The sequence below is a fragment of the Kuraishia capsulata genome, genomic scaffold, assembly GCF_000576695.1.
Source record: "Kuraishia capsulata CBS 1993 genomic scaffold, Kuraishia_capsulata_scaffold_4, whole genome shotgun sequence".
Taxonomy (NCBI): domain Eukaryota; kingdom Fungi; phylum Ascomycota; class Pichiomycetes; order Pichiales; family Pichiaceae; genus Kuraishia; species Kuraishia capsulata.
Genome location: NW_019172953.1, coordinates 136,529 through 160,813, shown reverse-complemented (window position 1 = coordinate 160,813; position 24,285 = coordinate 136,529). Strand labels below are relative to the sequence as shown.

Here is a 24,285-nt window from a genome sequence, read left to right as displayed (position 1 = left end):
ACTGCCATTTCAATTGGCCGTCTCAAACTTTCACTCTTGACATTCAGATTATGCGTTTATGCGCTCGTAAAATAACATATACACCGCCTTTGAATCATTCAGAACATCTTCAACACTGACCTCTGTGATCTTCGTATCAGAAATCCGCCAGAATGGCATTCTAATCGAACTCATCAGCCGCTTCCGACGCGGACTTCTCGCCGGACTCGAGTCCGGCTTCAAGCTAATGTCCAATTCAGAGGGTCTTCTGCCACCCACCAACGACGAAACTCGAGACCGAAATCTTGATGAAACCGATCCAGATCTGCTGGGTGGTTTGGAAACTGGCGAACGCAACCGTTGATCATCGCTACTAGCAACCGCCATATCATCCGATTGGCTGTCATCTTGATCAGCACGAGAATTATCACCAATCTGGTCGTCATTCAAGTTTGGCTGATTATTCATTGCAGCATCGATGATCCCTCCTTGCCTGAGCGTTCTCTCGTCCAGTAACGGTGGTAAGTCTGTGGAGTATGTCCCATCAGGGTTCTTGTAGAACGTTGGTTTGTGCCTGTAACACTCGTAATGTCCAAGCGAATGAGACCCTTGGTGCCTGACCATTGCCTTTAGACGATAATTAAACTTTTTGGAAGTCGGTGAGATTATGGCAGCAGGCTGCAGCTGCGTATTTGTAGTATCAGGTACCGTGGTAGGTGCTGTAGTTGGTGGTGATACCGATGGCGGTACCATTGACTGGGATCTGACTGAAGAATCAGACAGTGAGGATGTCGATTCGGAAATGGAATGGGAGTCATCTTCGTCCTCGTTTTCGTCTCCTCCTTCTCCCTCGCCCTCTTCCGTCTCAGATACTTGCCCAATATCCTCATAGAAATCCGTCTCGGGTTTCTCTTCTCCCATCAACAACGAATTTGCAACAGAAACCGGCTGTGAATCGCGCACGGACGCAGTGACACTCCTGTCGGAAGTTGTTCCAGACTCGTGGTTGGTTTCAATTTGCTCCATTTGCTCCAGCAGGGAAGAATCCACACTAACCGTAAGAGTCTCTTTGAATGCAACCTCACACGGATTCCTGGTGGCCTGGGTATTTTGGTAAATCGACCGCGAGAGATGAATAGCAAGAATTTCCGGTGCACCAACTATATTTGTCATTTTGTTCACTGTGGTTCTGACTGCCGGACCGTCTGCTCCAGGAAACCTTTTCAGATACAACTCAATATCGGCATCGAGATCGTCATTGATAGCAAGCCCTTTCGCGAGCAAATCTCTCAAGCTTTCCAGCATCTTAAAGTCCTCATCACCAAGCTTTTTTCCGTCTGATTTCATCCATTCCAGAGTGTTCACAGCATGCCTAACCCTACACTGTGTACAAGCATACCCACTTATGTTCTCAGATTCGTTCTGGGCCATCAGTTGCTCCAGCACCACAGAATCTTGCTGAGGAGTGGAAAACGACAAGATTGTGCATGGGCTGGACTTGAATGGTGAACTTCCGTTGCACGAAAGACACCGCAGTTGGTTGCGCAAAAGCCCCGTGAACGGGAATCGCGGCACTGGCCCATGGTTTCCATTGCCCACAAACCGTTTCACCAAAGAATTTTCTCGCTCCAAAGTCTCCAGAATAAGCATCAACAGTTCGTGAGCATCGTGTTGGTTGCGGGATATCCGGGAATTGTAAATTTTCTCCAGCACATGGAGAAAGTCCCACACCGAGCACACTCTGGATCCACTCACCACCTCTTGTAATTTCGACAAGATCTCCACCAAGGCTCGATGAAGCACCAATTGGGGTATAGAAGACTCCTCGAAAGACCGGTCGATTTTGGCTGCGGCTTCTAAACGAGAAAGCGCAGTCAGCATTTCATTCAGGTAGACATTCAATCCCGGAATAGCAGCAAGGGCTTGCAGCGTAGAATTAGCAAAACAGTCCACCGTCATGTTGATCATTCCGGTGGTGTATTTGTCAGGTCTTCTCTTTGAAAACATCGCACTAGACCGAGCTGAAGGGTAGAGAACGTAAAGAGCAGTTCCAATAAGTAGCAATAACCACTTGGTATTAGCCAGTTTGGCTAGTGTCAGACTTAAAGATGAACGAGGCAGCACCGCGCGATTGCCCTGGTCAAACAAAAAGTTCCGAAGCCAATGGTACATGCGATCCGCTAACTATGGCCCAATCAGATCTGCACCAAAAATACACCACGGGTTGAGAAATAATGCCATGGAAGCGATGGAACTCCATTCCTCGATGGGGGGCGGCTTTCGATGGCTTACGTCATCTCTAGCTGTCGATGCGGCTGTTTAGCGCTGAGACCCTTGAAACCAGGAAAACCCGCTGAAAAAAACACGACTTGAAGGTTATGCGATCCCCGAACCATTTTGTACCCTGACGAGCCACTGGAGCTATGTTGGTGGGGGCTTTTCGAGTCACCATTGGGCCGCACGAGGATGCGGAAGTAGGGAAAGTGAGTGGGGTAAGGGTGCGCGATGCGATCTTCGGCCCAAAGCAGACAGATCCCGTTCATTTCAAGGAGGTTTTCTTTGGGTCCGACATTTAACCACTGCCCAATTGTTTTCCCAATCTGAAATGCTTCACTATAGCAATTTCAAAACGGTCAAAAAAGATCTCGAGATTCCGGGACTCGGAGAACTCACCGGTCTCGAGTTTGATAACGGCTCAGAACAGTACTTGGGAATTCCGTATGCGACTTTCCCTCGGCGATTTGCACCTTCAAAGGTGTTGACGGAGTGGACTGAGTTAGAGAAAGGTGTCAAACGCGATGCCACCAAGTATGGGCCAGAAGGGGCCCAGCCATACACTCCCATGTTCTTCCCATTCCAGCCCCGTCCATGGCTTCCAGACGATGGGTTGGTAGTCCAAAGGACCGACCGCAAAGAGATGCTTACGCTCAATGTAACTGTTCCCAAGACCTCCAAAGACCATTCCAAATTGCTCCCCGTGATGGTTTGGATTCACGGTGGAGCAAACACGATTGGTGGATCTGCTACCTGCGAGTTTGATGGTATTTCACTAGCCACTCTTTCAGCTGAAATCAGCAAGCCAACTATCATCATCACGCTCAACTATCGTCTTGGATACTATGGCTTCTTGTATTCAAACGATATTCGCAATTTCAATCTCAAAGAAGGGTTCGGCGATTCAGCCAATTTTGGGTTCTGGGACCAGGTCAATGCGCTCCGTTGGGTTCAACAGTACGTTCACGCATTTGGCGGCGACCCCGAGAATGTCACAATCTTTGGCCAATCTGCCGGTTCTGCGGCTGTAAACATGCATTTGTGGCGAGGCGAGAAACTGTTTAAAAGGGCAATTCTCCAGAGCGGCTCAATCAGCGTATGTGGGATCGATGATCTGGAAAGTGCCGATAAGTTTTATTTTAGATTGCTTGACCAGCTTGGAATTGACCACAATTTACCAGGAGATGCCAGAGTCGAACAGCTTTTGAGAATCGAAAGTTCTGTAATGGTGGAAGCACAGGAGGCTCTGTTCAAGGACCAAGAGTTCTCGATAGTGCCCTATGTCATCGATGAGCACCTGTTTCCGAGCTCTGGTAATCCTCGAATTCCTGCAGATTCGGGATATCAGATTCCCGAGTTTGTAGATTCTTTGATGATTGGAGATACTTATGAAGAGTTTGGCCCGAGGCCGGAGTATTTAGAGAAAACACCCGGTCCGGTGCTCTTCGCGCACTTGAAACAAAAAGCTTCACCCGAACTGTTTGAGATTTTGACAGAACACTATGATCTCTATCCTGATATGACAAGGGACGATTTGAGCACCGTTGGAACAGCTTTGGTAACCGATAGCACATTTGCGTTGCCAAACTTTTCACTTGCTTTGTTGATTTCAAGCGAATTGCCTATTTATTGTTTCCATTTTGATCAGAAATCAGATTTTGAGCCTACCAAAGGAATGGCACACCATTCACTAGACTTTATCTATATCTGGAACATGTTCAATGAGGTTTTCCAAGACCCACGGTCAGCCGACCTTTCTCGGAAAATGGGCACTCGATTCCTGGAGTTCGCGAATGGACTAGAACCCTGGTCAAGGTATGAAGGAATTGACCCCAAGTATCAGATCTTTGGGCCTGATGGCGCTGACAAGGTGTTGGCCTTGTCAGAAGATCTTCCCAGAAAGAAACGGTACGAGGCCTGGAAGAAAATTTGCGCAAAAGGCCTCCAGCGCGAGTTTTATAGGGTCTGTTGGGAACTTGGGTATGGCAAATAGCCGACCGGAGTCTCTCATTGGTCTAATAAAGATAAATCTTAAAGGATGTTGTACTTTTAGATCGCAAATACAACAAGTAGAGCGTGGCGCCCTAAGTGCGGCACTCAATTGATTTGTCCACTACCACTATATCTTTTTTTCCCACAGTCCTCTGAGCAACGCCTTGTTATCTCCCACAAATCCGTTGGAATATGAGCGATAGAACGCGAGAATTTGCCAGGCCAAGTGGTAGGCCTAGTGGTAGAATGCCATTTTTGACGGCTGGCTCACCCCAGATGGTTTCTAATCGTGGTGCGCGCGAGAAAGTCGTTTTGGCCCCAGGCCACTCAGCCGTTGATTGGGAGGCCCGCAAACGCGAGGAAACAAAGCGGATTCGGTCGCGACTTCCGCAATTCCCTATGCGACTACGAAAAGAGGATGTGAAGCTTCACGCATCGCGTGACGACTGTTGGGTAAGCCTTGGTGGAAAGGTGTATGACATTACTGGATACCTTGACTATCATCCCGGTGGAGTGGACAAGCTACTGTTAGTTGCGGGCAAAGACGGGACTGCGATGTTCAACCGGTATCATCCGTGGGTGAATTTTGAACGTATGCTTGATGGCTGCTTGGTTGGATTTGTACTATAATGAGGAGGACAAATTAAGGAAGTCACGACATCAATTAGAGGTTATCAATGGTTATGTTAACGAGCATGTCGTTCAACAAGTTAGGCAGAGTGTTTTAAAATCAAGGTATTGTCTTTGGTTCTTATTTTACACTATCATACATTCGTTGTTACAATGTTCTGTCATCAAGTCTTCTGGCACGCCTTTACGAATGGCGACCTCTCAAATTGGCTGAGATCACACCATGGTTTCTGGCCCTGAACGAACATCCCATAGAGAGCTTCCGGGGTCACAGGTTGGTCGCGGAACTCACTTGTGCGGAGTTCCAGTATTAGTCCCTCCAAAAGGTCTGCGATTCGCTGATCAAGCGTCTTGCCCCATGCGTCCTTGTGATGACGAGCATTGGCTTTGCCAGCAGAAACCTGTGCAAGTGGAGCTCTTTTTTGTTTGCTTTCAGATTCGAAACGGGATACTAGTTCCGACACAGAAGGCTTGTGGGAGCGTGCAGTGTGTTCCAGGGTCTCTTCGCTGGAATTTTCTGATCTAGGGCGTTGGCGCTGCTTTGGTTTTGGCTTTGGCTTTGTCCTGCGTCGCGTAACCTGGCTCTTGAGGGGCGAGTAATGGGAAACGGGTATCATAAGGCGTGGGTGGAAAGATTCAATTTTGATAGAGAGTTGTGCCGATAATTGGGCGGGAATCTGGTCAGACTTTAGATTCAAGTCTGGCACATGCGTGGGTATGACTGGAGTGTTTGCTGTTGTTTGCAAGAGTGGCTCCGATGAACATGCAATCTCATTAGTTGCGACTGAAGCGCTCGTATTTGATGTTTGGAAAACTGACGAGGTTGCTAGCGGGTCTGAATCTGTTGAAGTTCGTTCTGGTGCAGTAGGAAGTACTGAAACTTCAGTAACTTCTGCAACTTCATCTGTGACCCGTGTGACCTGACTAATAGCTTCATGAATTAGTTCCACTTCTTGATATGTAGGTACATCAATTTCAGGCTCTTCTTGCTTAGCCTTGCTCTCCTCTTTTTCCAATATGAATAAATCATCTGAGGTTTCAGTACCTTGTGTGACTTGTACGTTTTTCAGAGACTCAAGCTCTGCAATGTCAGAAGAAAGAACAAGATGAGTCTCCCCGCCAGTTTCACCAGCAGCAACGTTTGCGGATTGTGCAGGGGATTCCCCTATCGTCTGTGGCATATTTTGCAGGTTTTGAGAAATGACTTCCATGGTGTGCGAGTGTTTCCTTTGTAATTCATGAGTTGGATCTTCTTGCATAGCAAGTATTATCTGTGTGGTCGTTTGCTCAACTTCTGGCACAACCAATGCAACGTGTGGTGTAATATCCGACTCCAGACCCTGCAGATTAGAGTGTGGTTCTGGAGAGCTCATGGGGTCATTCATCTCTTCCAGATCACATGATTCATATGATTCTTCCACTATTTCTTGTTCATCTGATTCTTGCAACTCATCCGAAGTTTCCAGACCCTCTAACAAAAAGTCGGTGTCAATGTCTCCTCCGCCGCATAGTTCCAAGACCGTGGTGTCACTCAAATCCTCACCTCTCTCAATCAAACGGTTGAATTCCATCTGGAGTTTTTCCGCCTCGGTGCGATGGTTTTGCAAAAACATCTCCTTCCAACATGGAGGTGCCAGTCTCACTTTCCCACTGCTCTTGATCTCGTTTTTGAAGTTCTCGAGATTCGGTCCACTGACCCTAGGTCCTTTGGCCTGCACAGCAAAGGTCAACAGATAGCTTCTGAAGCTCAGGAAAAGAATCAGCCCGAGCGGAGAGCCGATCCAATCGAGTCCCAATGGCGAATTGTTCATGGGCTTCTCGGACATGCTGACCTGTTCTAGACTCCAAAGCGGTGAGATTCTGAGCAGTCGTTACACGAAGATGTGTCCGAAAGATGTGCCTGAGGTTGTTTATGCATTTCCCGATTCGGCTGAGAAAACAACATGTGCGCCAAAGATTTGTAGACCCACGACCAAATAAACACGTGACCACGCCCCTGCGGAGTCCGGACCAAAATGGAATTATTACTGAGTCTTGCAATCTTTATCCTGACCGATATGATATATCTCGTCTGCGCGTTTATGGCCGAAGTTTAATGTCACCCAAGCAGTGAGCGGAAAATTATTACATCCCAGAACCCAAATCTAGACATGTTGTAAATTCACGCTAGAGGACCAAGGCAAAATAATGGCGTCTCTGTACATCATCGGCTTGCTTTTGTGTTTGCCGACGTTAAACCCAAAGCACTCAAAGATGGGAAACCAACTTAAGACGTTTGCCAATCCCTTATCTGACTTGAAGGTCACACGCAGATACAAGCTTCATTCCACATAAAATATTTACGCAGATCTGTCTCCTGAATTATTTGGATAGGCGCTAGCCGCCAAGAATGTTGGACCTGAAACGCTAAAAATTAGACCGTAATTCAAAACAAAGCATAAATATTATTGGTGCAGCAAATTCATCTGAATTCGGTCTGAGCGCGACTGGGCCTCCTCCGCGCTGCCGAAGTTGGAACAGAAGAAGCGAATAATACATTCTAACGGACTATTTCACATTAAAATTGATTGCCCGACGTATCTGAGATTAGGACGGGGTTTCCAGAATTATGGCCCCAATTTATTGCGTTTATTGTGGGCCCACAGAGACGCACAGAAGAAGGGTTGAGATCGTCCCTGAAACGAGGGGACCGGTTCCTCGAAGATGAAAGGTCCGACAAAACAGAAAAGAGAAAAAAGCAGCTTCCTCCGTAGAACCAGAAAAATAAATCAGAGGCACAGTCTAGAACTAGAAATTAAAGTGGACTAGAATATGCGAGGGAAATTAGCACACCTCTTGTCACATCCAGATCCCGCTGTCCTGTCTCTGGACCCAGGCGAGACCCAACTCTCGGGCAAACGTCCCAAAAGGGCAAACGCCAGAAGATTAACTACTGTGAATCTTGGAGGAGGGTTCAGGTCCCTGCTAGTCCATGGGCCCATTTCGAAGCGGACTTGCCTAAGAAAATCACCTGGTCCATGTCGCTCATTTCTATTTCTGCTATTTTCAGCCCTTATTATTAGTCTTACTATAGTGCATTGCCCATCTCGTTTCCGAACCCCTTCGCTTATTTTTCAAATTAATTCCCGTCTTCCATTTCTTCGTCTACCCCGGGGAATGAAATTTTGCCCTGCACTTCCGGCACCTGCATCGACTCAAATATTTGACCATCCGCCCCCTTTCGCAACAACGTATCTGTTTGCTGTCTTCCTTCTTTCTTCACGTCCCAATTTTTGGCGTTGCCTTTGAGCCTGTGAGCTTTGAGGGGAACATCTAGCGCTTTTACATACTCTGGTGCCAGCAATAATCCAGGTGAAGCGGAATAAGAGGCCCACCACCGGCACAACCACAACAACAAACAGCAACGCGAACGTCGTCGCGAACATCGTCACTAACACCATTTACTCATCAGCAGAGCCAGGTGTATCGCAGCAGCATTTAAATATCATCATACCAATATCACTGTGCTTGGAACTTATTGGTTCCTTCGACTCAAACAGCACTTTTTGATATCTCGCGAATTTAGGTGTGTGGTTGAGTTTTTTCTGAATACCCGACTTCAGCACTAGCATCGTTTTTTTTGTTTCACTCAGTCGCTACTTATTTTCGGTCAACGTTGTTTTTCCCACCTTACTCCAGAATGCCGAAGAAAGGGAGAACGTTCCAATGCTCCGGCTTCGATGGATGCAGCATGTCTTTCACCAGGTCTGAGCATTTGGCAAGACACATCCGCAAACACACCGGCGAACGTCCCTTTCATTGCCAGCACTGCCATCGTTCCTTCAGCAGACTCGACAATCTGAGACAGCACAAACAGACCGTGCACGTGTACGAAAACTTTGTGCTCACTTATCCAGGCGACAAGATTACCGTTCGTGTCAAGACAGAGGATTTGCACAAGATCGAGAATATCATCAAGAACGATGGTTCGGAGTCCTCAGAATCTGCTTCTGTGGACGGACCGGATTATGTCACCGAATCGGCCGCCAAGGTACCGTCCAACCAGTTGCCTCCTCCTCGTGTTTCCGAGATGTTTGACCATACTCAGACTTTCAGACCAAAGGAAAACAACCGTCCGCAGCCAATCGATATTCCTGCTCCGATCCATAAGCATTTACCCTTCTTGACTCCGACATCGTCGTCGCCCTTCTCACCCTCAAGCCCGATGATGGCCAGGCCCTACAACCCACAGAGCCCTATTATCCGCTCCTCTTTTGGAACGGATCTGACTTCCTACTCACTTCCGCTCACTCCAGGCTCCGACACGAGGCTGCCCACGAACACCAAGAGTTGGCTCACCAACGTTCTGAACGACGATACGTGACACGCCCTATGCCCATACATTCCATCAACCCCCTAATTTCACCACATTGTATCGGACGTTTGTATTGTTTAATGTTATACTATATACGCAAATGAAACACTGTAGATATCGACGTTGTGCAATAGTGGAAGTGACGGTAGAAGCTACTGCAAAACCTGGCCGATGTGACAGGTAAATCTAGATCTATTGCAGATCCCAGACCAAGAGATCTTTCCTGGTTTACTTCTGCTATACGCCTGTGAGACTCAAAAAGTAAAGCCTACCCTCCCTTTACTTGACCCCTGCATGACAATAGACTTCAGGGTTCCCATGAATCATCAAACCAACCGAGTATATTCCATGCCGAACTCAATCATGCCACTTTGAGAATTTCACTTCTGCTTGCAGAAAGATAGCAATAAGCTTATCGCGAGATCTTGTTCCGGTACACTACCATTCCCCAATGGAAGCTGCCAGTTGATTATGTGAAAATGCCTGAAAACTGTTCAAAAACCACTGAAAAAGATCTCCAGCAGTATTGAATTCAAATCTTTTGGCATTGACTTCATTGTCCTCAAACCAGCAGAATCTGCTAGCCTGACCTCAGACTCTTGATCAGTGCTCTTAGTTTTGCGTGTCCAAACCAATTGTACGTCATGGCTTGAAATGACTGATTGTGTTTCCCCCTCGCCTTCCAGCCCCCTAACTGTACTCACTATCTTCTGTTACCTCCTCCACAAAGATTATAAAGCGTGGATGAGCTACTACAATTATGAATACGGGTCTGGCAATGCATTTGTCGGGCTCAAAAACTCAATGGCAACCCCTACACAGTCGCCTCCATACAACGCAACGCAGTCACCAGCCACTTCGTCCACATCTTCGTCGTATCCTTCCTCTCGGGCTCGGTTCATGAGCTCCAAGGGTTTTGAGTTTGAGGATGATGTGGAGTTTTGCCCGGATATACCAGAGAAGGTGTTTGCGCACTCGCAGCAGCACCAGCAACATTCGCAGCAACATTCGAACCAGGGATCTTCTTCTGACTCTAGTCCGCGCGTGGCCAAGGTTGGAAGTCCGAGCCCCAAGTTTGCTACTCCGAGAGTCAAAAAGGCTCTCGATATAGTCAACCCAGCTACAGGGATGCGTGTGGGTTCGCCCTCGCTCAAGTGAGGCTGGAGTTCGGGGAGTTCGGGGAGTTCTGCCCAGTATCAGCTGAGTATCGGTAAAAACGGTTGGTATATGAATAGGTTTGGTTTATGATGATCACGATTAGAGTACGATTCTATTTTGCTCCGTAGAACTTGTAGAGAGTTGGTCTACCCATAATCTCCATCCTTATCTGTTCTGCTAAAAGGGAGTCTGTTCGAAATAGAGTGTGACGTGCGATAACCACTGAATCCCGCACTACCTTCCCAAAGAACTTGAAGAAATGGGTGAACAGCCTTGAGATCAATGGAAATTCATCAAGATCACCATGGACGACTCAGAACTGAATGCCATCAGGGCAGCCAGGCTACAGGAACTGCAAAAGCAGAACCAACCAGTGTAAGTTAGGTTAAAATTATAGCTGAAACAATGCCAAGGACTAACCCTGTCAGCAACGACGCGCAATCGGGGATCATGAACCAGGTGCTGGAACCAAGTGCTAAGGAGAGAATTTCACGGGTCCGTTTGGTTAAGCCAGAGCGTGCCAAGGCAGTGGAGGATTATATTGCTCGTTTGGTACAGACCGGGGCATTGCGCAGGAAGCTGGGAGAGGAGGAGGTGATCGAGATGTTGAACGGGCTGGCGCAAGACGAAAATCGCCAGCGCGAAACCAAAATCCGGTTTGAGAGGAGACAACTGGACGAGGAAGATGATTTTTTTGATTAGGCGAAAACAAAAACAAAAAACAGTAATACAATGAAACAAAACGAAGGAGATTCATAGCGTCTTGCGCGCGCACTCGTACGATGGGTAATGTGATGAGAGTAATTAATCAGTTACACTTTAGGCTAGCTGAGGAAGACGGTGCAGACTCTGCATTGTTGACTGGTTCTGAGTAGATCTGCACAGATTTTAGCGAGTCTTAAAAATATTCGATAAATATATTACTGAGTCACATACAGTACCATGTGTCACCTATCACAGATTTGAATTTGGTGGAATATTGCCAGCGGTATCTGCGCATTAAACTTTTCAATCCCATCGCATCCCTTACCGCTTGAACTTTTTCCAAACGCCCAGATCTCACCTCCACCCCACGCCTTTTTCACCACATAGGCTTCTCCAGCCGAACAAACCCATCAAAAATTTGCTTTTCCCACTGCGGTATTTCAGACCGACATGCAAAGTCACCTCTGCCATATCCATGTCTTATTCCCGACCCAGAACCTAGCAGGAAACCCGCCAGCGGTTAGTTGGCCCCACCTCGTTATCTCCTGGCGCGCATTGCCTAATTAGGAAAGTGGTTGCGGATCCCCTGGCTATATAAGCCAGGGTAAGCCCTTTTTCAGATTGCAGCCGTTTGAGCATATCTTTTTCCAGGATACACGTATAGAAACACTTGCCGCGACCCTGAATATCTCTTCAATCATGGCTCCACATCCCTTCGATGCCATCTCCCCAGGGGAGATGCAACTGGCCTCCAAGCTTATCAAGGACACTTACAGCTCCGAGAAGCCTCACTTTGTCCAGATGGACCGTGTGGATCCACCTAAGAAGGACATGCTCATTTACCTCGAGGCTGAAAAGAAGGGCTACAAGCTGCCTGCCATCCCAAGAATTGTCCAGGCCTACTATTACATTGGTGTTGAATTAAAGAAGGCATTGGTGAACGTTTCCTTTGGCCATGTCATCACCATAGCTGATACTCCAAAGGGAACCGTCGGTCCTATTCTGCCAGAAGACATGATCGCTCTGGAGGATCTGGCCATGGAACATCCTATTGTCAAGGCTGAAATTGCCAAGTTGCAGCTTCCAGACAACATTGTCGTTAGATCGGACCCATGGATCTACGGTACTGACGATGACAACGAGGACAGGTTCCTCGTTCAGTTTTTCATGTACTTGGCCGATGCCACGCACTCCGAATCGAATCATTACTCTTTGCCATTGAAGTTCTGTCCTGTATTTGAGGCTTTGACCCAAGAATTCATCAGAATCGACTATCTTCCATCGGGTGTTGACTCTACCGTTACTGCTACCATGAAGTGGGAGCCCAAGCCAATCATCGAGTACCACCCAGATTTGAACGGTGAATCGCTTAGAGACATCAAGCCATTGCTGGTTTCCCAGCCAGAGGGCCCATCTTTTGAAATAGATGGCTCCAAGGTCAAATGGCAGGGCTGGGAGTTTGTCGTGGCTCCTAACGTTAGAGAAGGTTTTGCCATTTACGATGTGAGCTTCAAGGGAAGGTCAATTATGTACAGACTGGCTTTATCCGAGATGACCGTTCCATATGGTGACCCAAGAGCGCCTTTCCACAGAAAACAGGCATTTGACCTGGGTGACTGTGGATTTGGAACCAACGGTAACCACCTGTCTCTCGGTTGCGACTGTCTCGGAGTCATCAAGTACAAGGACTGTTACAGATGCAACGGAGATGGTGAGCCTGTGTTGATGCCTAACACTGTTTGTATGCACGAGCAGGACTACGGATTGTTGTACAAGCATGTGAACTACAGAACCAACGGGGCCGTTGTTGCCAGAAGACGTGAGTTTGTGGTCCAGACCATTGCTACCGTTGCCAACTACGAGTACATCGTGAACATTGTCTTCGACCAGGCCGGACAAATTTCTATCCAGGTCAGGGCTACAGGAATTTTGTCCACTACTCCTCTTGATGACGATTCCGAGGTTCCAAGCTTTGCAACCCGTGTCGGACCAGGTGTCATGGCTCCATTCCACCAGCACATGCTCTCTTTCAGAATTGACCCTGCCATTGATGGCCACAGCAACTCGGTCGCCTACGACGATGTTTTGCAGATGGCCCCTCACACCAAGGAGAACCCCCACAGTGTTGGATTTTACTCTCAGCGTACATTTGTTGAGAAGTCTGGCTCCATTGCCCAGAACCCATGGACCAACCGTGCCTACAAGATTGTCAACGAGAACGTGATCAACCCAACGACAAAGAAGCCTGTTGCCTATAAAGTTGCCCTTCCAGCACGTAACATGATCCTCGGTCATCCAGACAGTTTCACCTACAAGCGTGCCCACTTTGCTACCGAGCAGATCTGGGTCACCAAGTACAGAGACAACCAGCTGTATGCCTCCGGCGAGTTCACCAACCAATCGCATGTCGACACTGGTCTTAAGGAGTGGGCCAACGGTGATGACAGTGTGAGAAACGAGGATATCGTTGTTTGGGCCACTCTTGGTTTCACTCACGTTCCAAGATCTGAGGACTTCCCAGTTATGCCTGTTGAGATCCACCAGATTGACTTGGTTCCTTATGGTTTCTTTGAGCACAACCCAGCTCTGGACATTCCCCAGGCTAACAACCGTTTTAACAAGTCTGTTTTGGTTAAGGACGGTCAAGCCGGCTCGTGCTGCAGCAAGAGTGCTCTCTAGATGTGTAGAGGTGAAAGGGTAAAAACGGAACGGTTCAACTAATTAGTAAACTTTGGCGCCTATATAAACTTTTGAGAAACTTAATATGATAAACAATGATGTTTTAATGTAGCATTGCTTTAGAGAAAATACAACGCGGGATGCAAGGCTAGAGACACAAAGCTGTGGAGCGACCATGGTACGGGACTTGGAGTTTTCCAGGGTTTTCTAAGATTCTTAGGACTTTCACAGAGCTTTCAATTCTTCTTGGAGGAATTTTCTTGCAGGCGTTTGTAGCTGCGAGTTGGTTGAAGAGTCTTGGGGTTAGTCAATGCAGAGTGGGGGATGGTGCGTCAGAACATACTTTGTCTCTGCTGTAGGGGCCTGCGGCTGACATTGTGCATATGCACGATAACCATCATCCTCTTTTATCAGCCGTGATTAAAGATCTTAGTGAAACCAGGCAATGTAAATTAATCAAACAGTAGCTGATGAATCAATAATACAAGATCTCATTTGCCTTTTCGGTTCAAGTTGTCCAGGGTGGCTGGACCGTAGCATACAGCAGCAACAGCACCCACCTTGTTCATAGATCTCAGAAGCCAGCTTGTGCAATGCCCTTGGTAAGTCAAAGAAAAAACAGCGTCCACCCGTGGCAAAGAAATTGCAGACCTTACAACCCAGGCTTGAAGCTTTTTCGGTAAAAGATTGGTATGTGTGAAGAATCTCGGTGTACCACTGGTCAGCCTCAACTGCTTCTGGTCAGAAGTTGACCTGGGTGGATGAGAGACCAGTCAGGACGATTTTTGGAAGACTGACTGTTTATTGTTAGAATTGACGTTCTGTCAATTTTAAGTCTCACATGCAATTTTGGAGGACTTTGCTAGGATAGACGGTGAGTATTCTGTCTTTGCCATTCGTGATCATATTCAACCAGATTCAGGGTTTCAGTCATTAGAAGCTCTGCTGCAGTTGACGACTTTCTATGGCCCCGACATCCCTACTGTCTGAAAAGAGGTATTGTCTGCTAACGAATATCAACAATCCCTTGAGGACTTGATTTTTCTTGAAGACTTATTAGGCATTGGGAGAGATCTACTCTTGTCTGTAACCAGCATCAAGTCCTTCTGAACTGCGCAACACCCTTAAACGCTCCTAAACACCTCTAAATCTATAGCTCCTAATACCAGATTCACGGAAATCTCTTGAACGCTTCAGGCCTGTCAACTAACTCGGTCCTCCACGCCAACGACTACCCCTCTTTCGCCCTCTCCCCCAACTACATTTAAATACTTTCATTTTCATACTAATGCTCGTCCATTGACTATAACTGTTATTCAAAGCTTCGACTAGCGCCAGTCTATAGAGCCTAGTGCGCATCATCGCATTCGTCTAGCCTCACCCTCACTTCATATCTCCTTCTGTTTACTCGCGACGGACGTGTCTGTTGACATCCGGGTTCCAGAACAAAGTCTTGTCTCCGTCACCCCAGAAGAAGTCAACTTTTCTGACGTTCTGGTAAGGGTAGTCCAAAGGCCACTCATCGTCGCTGAGGTGCTTGGTGTGCTCTCTGTGGTGGGCGTGCTCAGCCTCAACAAAGTAGGTGTTCACGGCAGTCAAGGCAATACCTGGGAATGCAACGAAGTAAGTGATTTTCTTCCACAGAGAAGAGGTGCCCTGGGCGTGATGGGTCTCTGCCTCGATGTGTGCCTTGAAGGCCTTGGCAGCCTCTGGGTTGGCTGGCTTGAATGCCTGCTGCTCGCCAACAGAGGCAAAGCGGCGGCCAATTGTGTTGAGCGCAATGCGAGATTGAACGACGGTTTTTCTGGTGAACATTTTGGGTGGTTGCTCGTTTGTACGTAGATGGAGAGAGACAAGTGTTTGTGCAGAGGATAAATCGTTTGATTTTCGTGGTGTTAGAAGCCTTCGCTGTGATTGGTCTTTAAAATTGGTGAACACACGTCTATCTGCACGTGACTCCTGGGAGTTCCATAGGAGCCATACTGATATTCACCAGAACATAGCAAATAGTATATTGTATATATGAAGTATTCATTTCGGAAATTTGACTAGGCTTTGCCAAGATATTGCACGTACCGGTCGGCGACATCCCTCTCAACAATGTGAGATCCTTTCAATTCATCACCAATGGCTGCTATGTTAGTGCACTGTCTCCTTCTCATGGTTTCAGACTAAGAATAGTCCACTTACTCAGCCATCCAGGCCTTGTGTTGTAGTCTTTCCCGAAGATCTCGAGCTTGCGACTCTTCTTTCCCACCAGCCTCTCAATGAGGCCATACAACTGAAAATGAGTTAGTACTGTGGCGGGTATATCATGGACTTGGGTTTAATGCGTTTTTTAACACATCGTGGAGACCTGATTAATACTCACCTCGTCCGGCTTTCTGCTTGTCTGTCTTGTCGAAGACACCAGAGTTTGTTGATCTGAGCCCTTTGTGAGCCATTTGGGGTTTCCTTTGATGCTAAATTTCGGGGCGGTTAGTCTGTGTCGAAGCCAAAATGGGGGGCATTAGGGGTTGTCACTTACCCGACTTGGAGATGTTCCTTTGAGTGGTTCAGCCAATGGCCAGTTCTTCCAGTACAAATGGTACGGATCAGCTGGTTGGTCTTGATCCAGCTGATTTCATTGGCCGGCTTGTACCCCCAGTGGGAAAGAACCTGTCTGCCAACATCGGTGGTCCTTCCAGTTACCCACAAGAAGATCACGCCTTCATCCTGGAGAAGATGTATAGGGAGTGACATGAGATCTGGGTCTTTGGACACCTTGTTCGGGGTCTATACGCAGTTTTGTGTTAGTATATGTCTGAAGAAGGAGACGTATCAGTGAGTTATACTCACTCTCATGTTGATTGCCCACGATGGATCAGCAACTATAGCGGCAAACTTGCCTAAAATGCTGAAATCGAGAAATCTGACGTCGCAATTGATCCATTGGGCTGGAAGTTCAGGCACATTACTCGCACCTGCGACTTCTCCTTTGGTGAAAAAAGCGCTTTTGGCAGCATTATCGCAGTTGCGGTTGTGTTCCGCGATCTCTTTGGATCCAACAATCTCTTTGAATCGCCTGGGCAGCAATTGCTGGTAATGCAGGTATCTGCAAGAGTCCTGTTTGTGGCAGGTGTCGAGATACGAGCAATCCCCAAGCTGGGGATCGGTAGAACGATGCAACAACGGCAGAAAATGGATCTGGTGGTCCATACAAATGGCCGTTTCCACACACAGTGGATCAGATTTCATCCCCCTGAGCATTGCCTGTATCTGTTGAGGGTCAGAAGTGACAGTCGAGGCAGTGGCAGCACGTCTTGAATTCAGCATCGACGCAGAACGGATCGCCTCTGCATGATGTTTGTTATCGCAAATATCAACGAAGGGCTCGATCCGAGTGACAAGCCGAACTTTTTCGGATGAAAGTGAGTGACTTGCCAATGGAGTAGTCACCATTTGAGAAATCTCCCACAACATTGTCTTGTTGGAGGTGGCGGAGAACACATCTTCGGCGTTCGCCGCATTGTCTGAATGGATCAATTGCATGAAATTCTCCAGAGTGACTGGTTTTGAACTTTCGGCTTGATCGTGATCTTTTTTGATAACGATTACTTCCTCTTTGGCTTGTTTGGCTTGTACCAGCAGTTGCAGCTGGAGTGTGTCGATGGAGACAATGGCTGGTAACTCACCAAACTGTGAAGCCTTGGGGTCCAAATCAGAATCAAACTGGATAGCGTTAGTGATCTTTAAGATCTCTTCAATTTCCGCAAGGAAACTATTCCAGGAGACCTGATTGTTGCTTGTCTTTTCAAACAACCCAAAGGCATCCAACAGGGATCCCCCAATGGGCCTTGTCACAATCACCTTGTTCCATGCACGGAAGAAATCTGCCACAGTACAGAGATCTGACATGTTTCTGGATAAGCAGGGGAGGTGGTGAAGTGATGGTGGAGTTGTGGTGAAGAAGAAAAAAAAGACAGAGGAGAAAAGAGTGTTAAGTTTGAACTAAGGAGGGCACCTATCTGGTGACCTTTTTGTGACTTAAGCTTGAAGACCATATGTGGGAATTTTATGAGAATTTAAAGGTTTATAAAGGCGATAAAATGATTATGTGATATTTTACATTGTTTTTATAGATTTTCAGTTTGATTTGGGATGGTGGAGTTGGTATTGTGATCAATCATGGCTGAATAGTTCGTTGTAGTGAGTGAACGAGTACGAGTTGTTGATTTAGGATTCGTATGACTGGTCCCTATAACACGCCGAAATATGATTTTATAAGGGTTTGTAAATGTTTATATGTGGATTTGGATGATTTTAAACATTTTTTATTGCATTAATTTACTTACTGGCGACCAGATATACGGTTGTTAATGTCATATGTGAATTAGAGGAGCATAGACATGGTTAAGTCCTCTGTCGAATTTATGAGGCTTTTGTGGAATATAAAGAGGACCCTGTTATTGTGGGATATTTTACATTATTTTGGAAGTTTTATTGTTCGATTTTGGACAACTTGGGTCGGAATTGTGACCAGTAATAGTTGATTGGTTTCGATATGGTGAGCAAGACAGACTTGTGGGTTTAAGCACGTCTATTCTCGATAATACTTGGGAAAAACATGGAAATACAGTTTTTTATGGCAATATAAACATTCCTCCATACTTCTGGTTTATTTAAAATGGTTTGTTTTTTCAAATCAAGTGCTGGTATTGACATATATGGCTATCAAGGCCGCATGCCATAAACATAGCCCGGCCAGAATGGAGCATCTGAACTCCTCCATAAACTACATTCAACTATTGCCATGAAAAGTCGCAAAACATCCCTGAAGTCTTTTCATAAAATAAGAAAGTCTCCCTGTGTTGACCCTCAAAAAATTAAATTTTTCTTTGATCTCCATATCTTAATTCGCCATTAGCCGACTCGTCTTGGTTAACTCTGCAGATGCGAGGTGTTAGTGACGTCTAACTACACGATAAACGAATAGATAATATTATCGCCTAAACCTACGATCTGTAACATAAACGAAAACAACATATTTATACACTAACAAAAATATTTGTGAATATCCCTCAACACGGTCTAACACCAATGCATAACAAAATTCATCGTGGGGTAGCACACTTAATGTGACTAGTAAAGCCATGTCTGCCTCAGCCTATACGGGACCTCGGAATTGGCCGGACACCCACATTGTTACCTATAAAGTAATATAAAATAAAAACTCCCCAAATAATTCTCCGATTCTTCAAATAATCTCGTAAATCCCCATATAACCCCGTAATTTCCCCTATATTTACCCATTGAACAACTGAGCCCCTCACAATGTGAATGCCAAATTGCTGACCTCGGGCCCACCTAAAAGACTCGGCCCATCTGCGCGCAACTATATTATATTACCGATACCTGGTCTGCACCCTTCTCCACCTTTTCCTCTTTTCTTCCCAAGGACTGTACCAGTTTGATTTTAATCGGAAAATTATTACCAGTCATGTCTCTTCTGAATCTCCATCACCAACTGGTCTTCTATAGGGCCTACCATTGTACGTTATTGCGTCAAACTGACTCGCGCTTATTGCCCCTACTAACCCGGTCCCAGTCAACAAGAAGAATGTACGAATCCACATGGTATTCGTTCCGACTATTTTGTTCACGTCTCTTCTTATGGCAGCATATTATCGGTTCGACTCGTTTTTCCCACAGGTTGCGACTCCTTACTCGTATGTCTTCAATGCGGCGTCTATTTGGTCATATAGCTCTCTGGCATACTATCTAATTCTTGATAGGGCCGCATTGCTGACGGCTCCATTCCTTCTGCTAGCGCCAGTAGGATTTGCATATCTCTACGAAATATTTCCGGCTGCGCAGATTATCAAGCCGGCTGCTTCGTTGTTCGTGTTTTCCTGGATTGCGCAATTCTACGGCCATGCCGTGTACGAAGGCCGTTCTCCAGCGCTGTTTGACAATCTTATCCAGGCGCTTGTTCTTGCACCCTACTTTGTGCTTTTCGAGGTGTTGTTCTTCTTTGGGTTCAGGAAGGATCTCGAAAGGGCTGTGGATAACGAGGCCGGGGTCCGTGCTCGGGACTTTATTCTGGCGAAAAAGAGGAACGAGAAGGCAGCATGAAGGAGAAGGCCTGCCAAGTGGACTTATTTAGCGACAAACGTGCACCGTCGCTCACAACGAGAACGCAACCCTGGTCAGTATCTATCAGGAATGCTTCGGGGAGCAAACAAACTCTGGACATATGCTCAGTACTTATGACATTCATGAAGCTACCCCTTTCACATACTTTAATAATTTTATGGGGGGGGCATAATCACCTTGATTGTAGTACTGAATGTAGATGGTGTTACACCGCATGAACTGTAACGAGGTGCATGAACTGACAAAACGTTAGGCAATGCTAGGCGGTGTTGTCAATGAATCCTAGATTAACTCTTGAGGGACAATTTATTCAAGTCTTAAAAGGCAATTACGATAAGGGCATAACTTGCGCAATTTTAGTGTTTTTTTGTCAGTCTTTTGCCCGTTTTCTCAACATTTTCTCTATACGATCTATATCGCCATACTCCAGACTATCTGCACACTCTTTAATCCCCAACTTCTCCCCCAATGCTCGCTTCATACTCTCCTAACCAACCAACCCGCTTATAAAGGCTCCTCTGGTCGTCCCGATTAGCTCTTTATACAAAATATACACTTTTCAGACAATCTTCAACGAAAAACCATCACCGCCTGCTACGGCCACTATCACCTTCTCGCATAACGGCCTGAACCAGCGCGGACACTACCTTCCCCCCTGATGGCCGTCTCGTCAATCCAGTTCAACAACGCTCCTTCCGTGTTATCCGTTAACGCATTGCACGCCGAGAAATATTGGCTTCAACCAGGCTCAAACTCGTCATAATCCGAGTTGATTTGATTTTTCAGCAAGCACTACTGGACACGTTGCACATTACCAGTTCGCGATCTGCATTTGCTCGACGCGCTGCTACAGCGAAATAGGATAGTCAAACCAGAGGATTTAGACTGCAAAAGACAGCCGATCTTTCACCAAAAAGCGTCTCATATACACAATGGCGACTGTTTTTCTTGGGGTATACAAGGCGATCTACGATTACCAGGCGCAGAATGACGAGGAGCTTGACCTCACCGAAAACGATCTGCTCTATCTGCTAGAAAAGTCCGAGGTAGATGATTGGTGGAAAGTCAAGAGGAGAGTCGTTGGCTCAGAGGCTGAAGAGCCTCAGGGTCTTGTTCCCAGCAATTACATAGAGCCAGCGCAGCCGGTTTCGACTGCAACTGCTCTGTACGACTACGACAAGCAGACCGAGGAGGAGATCACGTTTACCGAAGGTGCGACTTTTGACGTGTACGATACATCGGACCCGGACTGGATTCTGGTTGGACTGGATCAGGCATTTGGTTTTGTTCCTGCCAATTACATAGACATTGGTGGTTCTACTGCTGCCCCGGCAATTGCGTATCCCGTTCCTCAGCAACAGACTTTCCTGCCACCTCCTCAAAGAGTTGACCGTATTGCGAGTTCGCAGCCTGAGGAAGAGAAGGATCTTCCCCCTGTGAAGCCAACCAGACCTCAGTACCAGCCCGAATACGATGAGGCTGAAGACGAGTACGAGGCGCCCCCACCAATGCCAAACCGGCCTCGGGGAAATTCTTCCGCGACGCTTTCTCGTAGAGGCTCCAGTTATAGTGGGGATGTTGGTGGTGGTTCTGGAGGTGCTGCTGATGACTTCGTCAAGGACGATTTTTTCACCTGGCCAGTTCAGGAAATCAACGGCCGCAAGAAGAAGAAGGCTACGCTTGGAATTGGCAACAGCTCTATCTATGTGTCCCCAGAAGGTTCCCATGGTGGATCTCCCCAACAATGGGACATCACTGACCTTGTAAGTTTCAATCTGGAGGGAAAACGTGTGTTTTTGGATTTGAAACATCCACTAGAGTCTTTCGAGCTCCATGCTGGCTCCAAGGATGCTGCTGAAGCAATTGCTTCAATCCTGGGAGACCTTAAGGGTGCGGCTTCCATGAATGGACTCCGTGAGGTGAAAGAAGCATCTATACCTTCGGGAGACCGCAAGACAGGAAAGGTTTTGTACGATTTTGTGTCGGACAGCCCGGACGAACTCACCGTTTACGAGGGAGAAAGCGTTTACATCATCAACGACCGCAAATCCAAGGACTGGTGGATGGTTGAGAACGTGAACAGTGGAGAGAGGGGTGTTGTACCCTCAAACTTCATCAAAGTTTCGAGCTCAACCTCTGGAGGCTCCACTCTGGGTAACTTTTTCCGCAGAAGAGGTTCCAGCCAGTCCCTTTTGAGTCCAAGCAAGAGCAAGAATAAGAAGAAGGAAAAGCTACGTGAGAGAGAAAGAGAAAGAGAATATGAGCGTGAAGAAGCCGAGGCCCAACGTCAGCGCCAGAAGCGCAGAGAACGTGAAATGCGCGACAGAGAAGCCAGGGAGAAGGTGAGAAGACGCGATGAGCGGGAAAGAGAAAAGAGCTCCAAAAAGTCTGACTCGAATGACAAATCCAAGCCAAACCCACATAGAGTTCGTACCTGGATCGATCGGTCGGGTTCGTTCAAGGTTGAAGCAGAGTTTTTGGGTTGTTCTGATGGAAAGATTCATCTCCACAAGCTTAACGGTGTTAAAATTGCAGTAGCTGCCCCAAAACTTTGTTCTGAAGATCTGGAGTATGTTGAAAGGATTACGGGAATGTCTTTGGAGTCTTATAAGCCCCAACCTGAGCCGGTGCAGACCCCCACTCCTCAAGCTTCGAACTCTCAAAGGTCCGGAGCTCAGGTTAGTGAACCAACGATTCCAAAGATCAGTCCAGCTAAGGATCCCGATTACGATTGGTTTGAGTTCTTTTTGAACTGTGGTGTTGAAGTGAACAATTGTCAACGGTACACTCTGAACTTTAACAAAGAGCAGATGGACGAGAACATCTTGGAGGATATCTCCCCATCTTTGTTGAGAACCCTAGGCTTGAGAGAAGGAGATATTCTCAGAGTCATGAAGTTCTTGGATAACAAGTACGACAGAAAGAGAGACCAGCCTTTAGAATCTGCAACAACGGGCGGATTGTTTTCTGGAGCAGACGGCTCTCTCAAGAACAACCGTAGCGATGCCGCCAATGGTGGTTCCGTTAATGGAACTGCTCTCAACGGATCATCGCAGAAGTTTGAAGACGATGCTTGGGCAGTCAAACCCGCGGCTCAAACGCAACAACCAACAAGACCACCATCTGTGCCTACTCAACAGCTTACTGGATCGCTGCAGGACTTGGTCAACATCAAGCCTGTTGAGTCCAAGTCTGCCACCCCTCTTGCCCCTGCGACAACGGGTGCTACTAACTTCACTCCTCTGCAGCCCAATAAGACCAGCTCAGTCCCACCATTGCAGATGCAAAAGACTCAGGCCACTGGTGGCTTTATTCCTATTCCAGTCCAGCCAACTGGGTTCATGCCAATCGGTTTGATGCCCACCATGACGGGAATGACAATGCAGCCAACCGGATTGATTCCACTTCAAAAGACTGGCACGTTCATTCCAATGCAGCCCACTGGCCTGATTCCTCTCCAGAAAACTGGATTGACGATGCCTCAAACTACCTTTGGCGCGATGCCCTTGCAGAAAACTGGCGGGTTCATTCCAATGCAACCAACCGGATTGCTTCCTCAACAGACCTTTGGTGCTGGTGTGCCATTGCAAAAGACTGGCGGATTGGTCCCAGTTCAACAGACCGGATTTGGTGCAATGCCTCAGACTTCATTTGGAGTTCCAGCGCAGAAAACTGGGTTCCAGCCCACTTCGTCTTTCGGCGTTATGTTAGCGCAGAAAACGGGTGGAATCCAACCGATGGCTACCGGAGCGCAACCTTTCTATTCACAGCAGCCTCTTAACACTGGAATGCCTCCAACCTCCTTTGGTAACTCAATGGTTCCATTGCAGAAGACTGGTGGGTTCGGAGCTCTACAAACTCAGATTCCCACCACGTCTTTTGGAGCAGCTCCTGGCTTCAATGGATTACCAACTGGCCAATTCCAGCAGCAGCAGCAGCAGCAACAACCATTCCAGTCATTTGGTCAACAGCCAATCTCTCAGCAAACTGGAATTAATGGTCTAACAAACATGTTTCAGAATACCAGCTTGAACCAGCAGACAGGGTTCAACCAGGGCAATGGATTTGGAAACCTGCAGACTGGACTTAACCAGGGCAATGGATATGGCAACGGTCTTGGAAACGGGTTCGGAAATGGAGTCAACGGCTTTAACAACTTCCAGCAACAGCCTCAACAACCATTCACTTCCTTCAACAGTTTTGACCAGCAATTCCAGCCACTACAATCGCAGCCTACCGGTCTCGGGTTCGGTAATGCGCCATCCACATCCTTCGGCCAGCCATTGCAATCGCAGCCAACTGGAAGAAGGGCCAACTTGGCCGCTGCCACTGCTGACAACCCTTTTGGATTTTAATCCGTTAAAAGTATTGATAGAATG

The 24,285-nt window shown here is 47.1% G+C and overlaps 12 protein-coding genes across 12 annotated transcripts; 8 read left to right on the top strand and 4 right to left on the bottom strand.

Moving 5' to 3' along the window:
- Nucleotides 1–48: 48 nt before the first annotated feature.
- KUCA_T00003201001 (uncharacterized protein) lies at nucleotides 49–2,151 on the bottom strand (the record flags this gene model as incomplete). Its single annotated transcript, XM_022601592.1, has 1 exon — nucleotides 49–2,151. The coding sequence occupies one exon, from the start codon at nucleotides 2,149–2,151 to the stop codon at nucleotides 49–51; it is 2,103 nt and encodes a 700-aa protein (XP_022459219.1).
- A 433-nt stretch (nucleotides 2,152–2,584) lies between these two features.
- KUCA_T00003200001 (uncharacterized protein) lies at nucleotides 2,585–4,246 on the top strand (the record flags this gene model as incomplete). The annotated part of the gene is made up of 1 exon (XM_022601591.1): nucleotides 2,585–4,246. The coding sequence occupies one exon, from the start codon at nucleotides 2,585–2,587 to the stop codon at nucleotides 4,244–4,246; it is 1,662 nt and encodes a 553-aa protein (XP_022459218.1).
- A 191-nt stretch (nucleotides 4,247–4,437) lies between these two features.
- On the top strand, nucleotides 4,438–4,875 carry KUCA_T00003199001 (uncharacterized protein; the record flags this gene model as incomplete). The annotated part of the gene is made up of 1 exon (XM_022601590.1): nucleotides 4,438–4,875. The coding sequence occupies one exon, from the start codon at nucleotides 4,438–4,440 to the stop codon at nucleotides 4,873–4,875; it is 438 nt and encodes a 145-aa protein (XP_022459217.1).
- Nucleotides 4,876–5,039: 164 nt separating this feature from the next.
- KUCA_T00003198001 (uncharacterized protein) lies at nucleotides 5,040–6,701 on the bottom strand (the record flags this gene model as incomplete). Its single annotated transcript, XM_022601589.1, has 1 exon — nucleotides 5,040–6,701. The coding sequence occupies one exon, from the start codon at nucleotides 6,699–6,701 to the stop codon at nucleotides 5,040–5,042; it is 1,662 nt and encodes a 553-aa protein (XP_022459216.1).
- Nucleotides 6,702–8,554: 1,853 nt separating this feature from the next.
- KUCA_T00003197001 (uncharacterized protein) lies at nucleotides 8,555–9,238 on the top strand (the record flags this gene model as incomplete). Its single annotated transcript, XM_022601588.1, has 1 exon — nucleotides 8,555–9,238. The coding sequence occupies one exon, from the start codon at nucleotides 8,555–8,557 to the stop codon at nucleotides 9,236–9,238; it is 684 nt and encodes a 227-aa protein (XP_022459215.1).
- A 645-nt stretch (nucleotides 9,239–9,883) lies between these two features.
- Nucleotides 9,884–10,387, top strand: KUCA_T00003196001 (uncharacterized protein; the record flags this gene model as incomplete). The annotated part of the gene is made up of 1 exon (XM_022601587.1): nucleotides 9,884–10,387. One exon carries the CDS (start codon nucleotides 9,884–9,886, stop codon nucleotides 10,385–10,387), a length of 504 nt encoding a protein of 167 aa, XP_022459214.1.
- A 304-nt stretch (nucleotides 10,388–10,691) lies between these two features.
- On the top strand, nucleotides 10,692–11,089 carry KUCA_T00003195001 (uncharacterized protein; the record flags this gene model as incomplete). The annotated part of the gene is made up of 2 exons (XM_022601585.1): nucleotides 10,692–10,762; nucleotides 10,801–11,089. 2 exons carry the CDS (start codon nucleotides 10,692–10,694, stop codon nucleotides 11,087–11,089), a joined length of 360 nt encoding a protein of 119 aa, XP_022459213.1.
- Nucleotides 11,090–11,791: 702 nt separating this feature from the next.
- Nucleotides 11,792–13,771, top strand: KUCA_T00003194001 (uncharacterized protein; the record flags this gene model as incomplete). The annotated part of the gene is made up of 1 exon (XM_022601584.1): nucleotides 11,792–13,771. The coding sequence occupies one exon, from the start codon at nucleotides 11,792–11,794 to the stop codon at nucleotides 13,769–13,771; it is 1,980 nt and encodes a 659-aa protein (XP_022459212.1).
- A 1,404-nt stretch (nucleotides 13,772–15,175) lies between these two features.
- On the bottom strand, nucleotides 15,176–15,586 carry KUCA_T00003193001 (uncharacterized protein; the record flags this gene model as incomplete). The annotated part of the gene is made up of 1 exon (XM_022601583.1): nucleotides 15,176–15,586. One exon carries the CDS (start codon nucleotides 15,584–15,586, stop codon nucleotides 15,176–15,178), a length of 411 nt encoding a protein of 136 aa, XP_022459211.1.
- A 233-nt stretch (nucleotides 15,587–15,819) lies between these two features.
- Nucleotides 15,820–17,668, bottom strand: KUCA_T00003192001 (uncharacterized protein; the record flags this gene model as incomplete). Its single annotated transcript, XM_022601582.1, has 5 exons — nucleotides 15,820–15,902; nucleotides 15,962–16,052; nucleotides 16,143–16,233; nucleotides 16,299–16,546; nucleotides 16,610–17,668. The coding sequence occupies 5 exons, from the start codon at nucleotides 17,666–17,668 to the stop codon at nucleotides 15,820–15,822; spliced, it is 1,572 nt and encodes a 523-aa protein (XP_022459210.1).
- A 1,582-nt stretch (nucleotides 17,669–19,250) lies between these two features.
- Nucleotides 19,251–19,885, top strand: KUCA_T00003191001 (uncharacterized protein; the record flags this gene model as incomplete). Its single annotated transcript, XM_022601581.1, has 2 exons — nucleotides 19,251–19,302; nucleotides 19,359–19,885. 2 exons carry the CDS (start codon nucleotides 19,251–19,253, stop codon nucleotides 19,883–19,885), a joined length of 579 nt encoding a protein of 192 aa, XP_022459209.1.
- A 953-nt stretch (nucleotides 19,886–20,838) lies between these two features.
- On the top strand, nucleotides 20,839–24,261 carry KUCA_T00003190001 (uncharacterized protein; the record flags this gene model as incomplete). The annotated part of the gene is made up of 1 exon (XM_022601580.1): nucleotides 20,839–24,261. One exon carries the CDS (start codon nucleotides 20,839–20,841, stop codon nucleotides 24,259–24,261), a length of 3,423 nt encoding a protein of 1,140 aa, XP_022459208.1.
- Nucleotides 24,262–24,285: the final 24 nt, after the last annotated feature.